This window comes from Nicotiana attenuata, unplaced genomic scaffold (assembly GCF_001879085.1).
Source record: "Nicotiana attenuata strain UT unplaced genomic scaffold, NIATTr2, whole genome shotgun sequence".
NCBI classification, from domain to species: domain Eukaryota; kingdom Viridiplantae; phylum Streptophyta; class Magnoliopsida; order Solanales; family Solanaceae; genus Nicotiana; species Nicotiana attenuata.
The window spans coordinates 7,358-14,261 of NW_017673106.1; the positions used below are offsets into that span (position 1 = coordinate 7,358).

General features: G+C 39.5%; 1 protein-coding gene across 1 annotated transcript; it reads right to left on the bottom strand.

Moving 5' to 3' along the window:
• Positions 1-2,526: 2,526 nt before the first annotated feature.
• Positions 2,527-6,659, bottom strand: LOC109215464. Its single transcript, XM_019379534.1, has 2 exons — positions 6,109-6,659; positions 2,527-4,883 (listed from the first exon to the last, which is right to left on the bottom strand). Exons 1-2 carry the CDS (start codon positions 6,340-6,342, stop codon positions 2,943-2,945), a joined length of 2,175 nt encoding a protein of 724 aa, XP_019235079.1. The 5' UTR covers positions 6,343-6,659; the 3' UTR covers positions 2,527-2,942.
• Positions 6,660-6,904: the final 245 nt, after the last annotated feature.

The window sequence follows — 6,904 nt, forward strand, 5'->3', positions numbered from 1 at the left end:
TTTTAAAAACCTAAAATTTAGTAAGAGGGATTGGGTAGGAGTAAAGGATTGTACAAGGAAGGGGTTGATAACCCAAATAAGTTTGAGTAGCAATGGTGAACTCCAATTTCTAAGTCAAATGTGTTAACTTGTGTACTAGATTGACGTTGCTAGACTATTTGGTGAATTGAAATAGGAGTTAAAAGGGAATTCGGCTCCAGGTATGTATGCTAACTTTGATCTTTGTAAAATCACCTTGCTTGCTAGTCATACGTGTTTACCTATGCGAACTAATTGTGAATTCATGAGATTTATGTGCCTTGAATATGGTTGGTTAAGTCTTCCGATAAGATGATGCAAGTAGTTGGCAATAAACCAAGTTATGATTGTGAATGTGTTATGTGGTAAAAGCTGTGGAACCAATAATGAAAAGGAATTGTAATCGATGCAATTGAAACAAATGTGGTAACTTTATATGTGGCTGGTTGTGGGAAACTACCGTTGTGATCTAAATTGTACATTGGGCTATTGAATAAGAAGGAAATTGCATTGGTGGTTAAAGAAATCCCTTGTGTATCGTGTTGCTATTCCTTAAGATTTGTCGCTGTTGTTATTGGGATTTGATGTTGTTGACCTTGAGATTTGTTGTTGATATCCTTGTTTATGTAAATTGTTATTGTTGTGGTATTGTTTGTGAATTGTGATTGCTCGGTGGGATCGGGTTGCGCGCCGCAACACGAAGTAATAAGGTGTGGGTTGTGGTGATAAGGGTGGTCGACGTAATAAGGGTGGCCGAGGTAATAAGGGTGGAAAGTGATCGAAATCACTATGGAAATGAAAAATATGAACAAATTGTGAAATTATTGATGTGGAAATGTGGAAGGGGAAACAGGAGAGATTGTAAACTTGTTTGGCTTGATTGTTCCTTCCTTGTGGATTTGATTGTTGTTTCTATTACTGTTACTTACTTGTTTATGGTTTGAGTTTACTTGGAGCAAAGTTTGTTCATACATACCAGTACAATTCAAGTCTACTGACGTCCCTTTTGTCGGGGGCGCTACATTCCTGTTATGATTGTAGGTGGATCCGTAGCAGGTACTCCAGTCCACCGATCGTAGCTCCCCTTCGTCCTCCATCAGCTGTTTTGGTGAGCCCCTTTCCTCTCGGGGCCCTGCGTGGCTCAGGCCGCTTTGTTTCCGGAGTTTTATTTTGATTTTTGTGTAAGGTATAGCCGGAGTCTTGTTACCGGCAAATACTGTATTATCCTGTTGTACCTTTAGAGGCTCCGTAGACAGTAGGTGTGGGTTACGAACTTATGTAAATCCATGTTTCATATGTTGGACAATGAATTGGTAATTTCATTAACTACTATGTACGTATATATGCTTCGCAAAAGGTGTTCTTAATTATTTATATGGCTAATTCTTGGAACATTGAGTAAGGAAAACATGGGGTAACACGTGGGTTAGGAAAGGCACCCAGGTCCGCTTGACTGGGGTTACCCGGTCGGGCGCCGGTCATGTCCCTCGGTTTGGGGCGTGACAGGGGGACCAGAAGCAGAAGTTAAAAAAAATGGGGGAAAGGGGAATGGTCGGGGAAGAAGACGAAGGGGGTATTTAATTTAAGGTATAGCATTTTTTTTTTTTTGGATTCATTTCATACGCTATTGTGGCAGTCAAATCGCCTGTCAGTATAGCGTATAAATAGAAGACGCTATACCTTAACGGAAAAAGTTACCGTTAAGATATAGCGTCTTGTATTTAAACGCTATACATAGATATGTAACTTTTTTTTTACACTTATTAATGTATTTTGAGTCCAAAAATACAATATTTAGGTTCCGGACTCGTATTATCGGTATAAAGATACGGCTGAAACCCTAATTGGGGCGTAAAATTACCATAATGACCCCATTTGGGTCAATCTGGCCAAAATTGGTGTGGCCAAAAGGATTTTTCCTTTTACTAAATATATGTTATTAGTACTGTGAGGAAGTGGATAAGTAGGAAAAAATAATATCACTTGACACATATTGTCTCTTGGTGCTTCGGTTATGTACTTGATTTTGCTCTAAGAGGTCAAGTTTTTTAAAATTCAAAACGGCCCCCGACCAAACTTAAACCCCCCGGTTAGCATTTTCTTGGGCAAAAAAAAAAAAAAAATTGTGGTTCAAAATCCGAAATAAAGTCTTATGGGGCTGTCCAAACAAAATCTTCCTACTTTGTCCAGTAGCTTTTCACTTTTCTCTGTGTGTTTTTACTTCCTCACAGATGTAGCTTATGTTCTACAATGGAGAAAAAAATTCAAAATAAAAGTTATCCCTTGTTCCCACCCCACAGCAATGTGAAAAGGAACTAAAGGAAGACATAAAAGCATGAAAAGACCTTTTCATGTTTATTCTTTGACCCTAGACAAGTGAACAATGTAATTCTTGAAGTCAATCACTGCTGATTCCACTTTCATTTTTCAACTGCCTTTTGCAAAACTGCAAAAGCTTCTTGAATGAAATTTAAAAGCAAAGGCAAGCAGAGGGAATAATCAAGAAAGTCAAGGGAAAGAATCAGTTTGCAGGATTTTTATACATAAATGACAGTTCTTAAAGAAAATCCCACAGTTACAAACTTATAACCTTTAATCCAGAGATATATGACATCTCACCTTATATACATCACCCCCAACAACATGAAGTCAAAAAACACCAAAAAAAGGGAAGACCAAAATGAAGTCACAAGAACCTAACTAGTGTGCCCTTACATCCCATTTCCCAAAACTATATTGCACGTTTCACCGATTCCCCTAGGCCGAAGTTTATTCCTTTACAAGCATAGACATCAATATACGGATATTCAAAAACTTCTCGTCCTTCCTTTTACTCCACTCCGCACCAAAGGCTATTAGTAATAGAAAGAGGAAGGACTTAAAGAACAGCAGAAGTGACATCTTCGGCTTTGGTTATGTAACTGTTACCTAGGCTTTGGTTGTGATGCAAATGACCACACTGGTCGAACATGTCTTTGAGCTGAAGGGCTTCCGAGTAATGTAGCCTGAGAGCGAGTTACCATATCGACCATGGAAGGGGTTTGGTAGGCTTGGACAAGACTTGAACCGTCTGTAGAGTCACCTCGTGTTGTTGCTCTCTGCCACGAGTGTGAGCTCAGCCCTGATAAGATATATGCCCTTCCTGATGCTTCGTATACATGTCTGCTTGCCATCCTCTCCTGCATCTCCTTGAGCTCAGCATCAAGCGCGACACAAAGCCGATCATGAGATTTAGCAGACTCTGACTCTGACAACAACCTTCTGCAGTTCTCGAGGATAGAAGTCGCGCCAACCAGGTCTCCTTTCTCAGCAGCTTCTCGTGCTTGTGCCATTGCCTCAGCTGCTCGGAGCCTGTTCTGTTGCCTGTCCACTTCAATCAAAACACTCTCTTGTCCAGCCTTTTCAGGCCTCTTGATCGTAAGATCTTCACTTCTGACGGAAACCTTTTCTTTTGTGAAAGGATCCACATATACACACTTAACCTTTAACAATGATGTTTCTGCACAAGAAGATTCAGTGGGGATATTGATCGAAACAAGAAAATCCCTTTCTTCATCAGCATATAAATCTCCAACATCAATTGTTCCCATGCGTCCGTCAGACATTAAGCGGTTTGGATAGCTTCCTGCCTTTAAAGAGCTAAGGCAGACACCTGGGTGAAGACACTCGATGCTTACCTGAAGCTCCTTCACTACAACACTGAGAAGGCCTCCAATGCATTGAGCAAAAGCGTCTTGTATGACGCCTTCTGTCTCAATAAAAGAAAACGTTCCTCCTGAAATCTCTGATATCGAATGCATTGACGAAGCATCATGATCGGCACCAAACCCAAAAGCATGTACCGGTATTTTAAACCCTGAACTATTTCCACCATGAATGGACAAAGGGAGAAGCAACTTGTAGTTAGGTTGCTGCCGGCTACTACCAGAATTACTACTGACTGTATATGTATCTTGACCATCAGACAACAGTATTATACTAGCAACTGAGTTCTTTTCCCTACGATCTTCCATTATCTTGGCACCCTTTCTCAGGCCTTCAGCAATATTTGTCCCTCCATTTGCTACCAGGGAGTTTACGGCTTGCAGTGCTTGCTGCCGTCCTGTTTTGGACATCCTACGAAGAGGGAAGAGGCGGCGAGCCGTCGAAGAGAAGGCAATTACTGCCAGCCTATCATTGGGACCAAGATTCTGTATCACAAAACCCATAGCCCGTTTTAGTAGTGCAAGTTTAGTGCCAGCCATACTTCCACTGATGTCAAGAACGGTGACAAGGTCAACAGGAGCACGAGGCGTTTGGGAAATGTGGGACAAGTTTACCTGGTTTCCACTTGGATCTTGTACTGAAACTGAACCAGGAGCCTTCAGCTGGACTAACACAGTGAAGTCATCTGAAGCACTAGACCTTGAGATTGCCAGAACCTCAGGGTAATTTTCAATCTTCACTTTCCTGTTGCCACAACCATTTATCGAACTCTTATCTGAAGCACTTTCCTCAGTAGATTTGAGTTGATTACCCAAAGATTCATCATCATCAAAGACGGCTGGCTCGGGAGCCTGAAATAATGGGGAAATATGCCGATTGGCAGTTGGGCGGGTTGTTGGTAAACGACGTATTACAGTCATTAGTGCATTATTTTGAGGCCAGTCGACAGGATTGACTCTAGCCCTCCCAATGGGAGGATCCAGGCTGGGACACTGCAGAGGAATGTCTTTCCATTTGGCCCTACAAACTGGGCAAAGTTGATTTCCATGTTTTACATTTGAAGCAATACACTGGAAGTGAAATGAATGTGAACATTCAGCAGTGAATATCGCATGACCGTCCCCTCTCTTCATTGAAGCCAAACATATTGAGCAAGTTTTCTGAAAGTACAAAACGAACTGGTCAGTTGACTAAAAGAATAACAAACCAATTTGATTGAAATACGATGCATCTAAGAAAAGGTTCCATCTAAACAAATGAATTTAATCCAGTAGATGGACTATATCAGTCAAAGACTGACAGCTGAAGAAAGGGAACTTTCATTTTCTTCTGCAGTATATCAACTGACCAGAAATAGGAAATCTCACGGCTAAGTCAATGATCCAAGATAGAATATAGAGGGAGAAACAGAAGATTTAGCAGAAAAAGATAAATCAAACAGCTTATCAAATTGTGCAATAAGAAATAAATATGTACCAGGCATAATTTGAGATCAAGATAAAGATGGAACATTAAGTAAATAAAACTAACATCGAAACTCAAAGAAAATAAGAACAAGAGGTCATGTAGGTGACAAACACAAAAATGGGAATACATGTTTACAAAATAAAGAATTTTCAACAAACGCTGCTGAACAAGTTGCTTTCCTTTATAAAGTGATGAAAAGAACAAAGCTTAAATCGCCTGAACGAGTAAAGATGACAAGGGTCCTGAAAAGAACTATTATGGCTAATAACAGAACAAACGCTTGGAATTGATCTACTTTGCTCTCTACTTGAAAAGCAACAAGAGTTTAAAAACAAGAATGAGAACTGATTCTCGAGTCAGTAATTTCAAACAATTTGCATAAACATATAGCAACAGCAGAAGCAAAAATTAAAAAATAGACTAAATCATTGCAAATTCAAACTTCAATGGAGTAATAACAAAATTATCACCAAATAAACTAGAGGCGTAAAAGTTTCGGAGTTTTCCACCAAATTTTCTTTTTCTTTTTTCTGATGACGCTGGTGTCCAGTCCATCTCGATTCTTCCTCAGAGTACCTGCTACCTCCACTAGCACATGTACCGACTAACTCTGCCCACCAAAGCTTACGCAAATGGAAAGAAATCACCTAGTGTTTTCTCTTGCCTATAGTGGAATTTCAACCCAGAACTAACGTTCTCTTCCGACTTCATTGACCACTAGGCCACAACCCTGAATCCTAATACTAACTTTCTAATTCGTGTTTTCCTCACCAAACAAACACTAGTATTAGAAATTTTCTTCATTAAATCCTCTTTTTTCCAAGTTCACAGCTTTCCTCAGCTACAATCACTAATATAGCCATACAAAATATAAAGAAAACAGAAAAAAAGAATTATTTAAGAAAAAGGAAAACAAACCTTAGAAGATCTACTTAAGCTCTTGGACAGCTTTAACCCATGTGACCTTGGAGTCGCCGGAGCAATGTCCCAATCAGCCATCGCCGGCGACAAAAGGGCGGCGCCGGAATGCCTTTCTGACTCAGAAACTGTAGAACTGCCACTGTCATCACTATCATCCAGCGTTCTTTTGGGAATATAAGCACAAAGATTCAAACCAAGAGCCAATTTCACTTTCCCCCATTTGCTTACCATTTTGAAACGAAACTACCAAAACCCCTTATCAGAAATTCAAGAATCAGCTCTTTTTAATATGGGGTTTCACCAAAAGAAACAAAAAAGGTCTCCTTTTTTCACTGCTAAAACAAAAAAGTACCCTTTACCATCTGCTTACCATTCTTGAAAAAAAAAAATGTTTGTTTTGTTTGTGTTGTGTTCTTTAGGTGGGCATAAGTGAAATGGGAAATGAAAGAGTAAAGGAAGGAGGAGGAGTAATATGGAGATTAATAAGGTGATTAGTGAGAGTGGAGTAGGACCACAGAGCTGACCTGTTTGGCTGTTTGTTTGTATCTTTTGTAGATTTGTGTGTGGTTGGTCTTTTTGACTTTTGTTGATATTTGTAAAAGGTATACCTCCTAAAAGATACCACACCACTAGACTCTAGTATTCCTCACCTTTGCAAAAACTTTGTTGCATCTATTTGCACATAGCTATAAAGGCAAATAAAAGTGTGCTCTTTTAAATTATTTAAATTTTGAAAAAATAATATTGTATAGTTGCTCTTAAAATAATAATCGGAATATATATAAATATATAT

Coding starts and splice junctions, on each gene's coding strand:
- LOC109215464 (XM_019379534.1), bottom strand. CDS start 6,342: ATGGTAAGCAAATGGGGGAAAGTGAAATTGGCTCTTGGTTTGAATCTT. Junction 4,884..6,108: donor GCTTAAGTAGATCTTCTAAG/GTTTGTTTTCCT, acceptor TTGTACTTTCAG/AAAACTTGCTCAATATGTTT.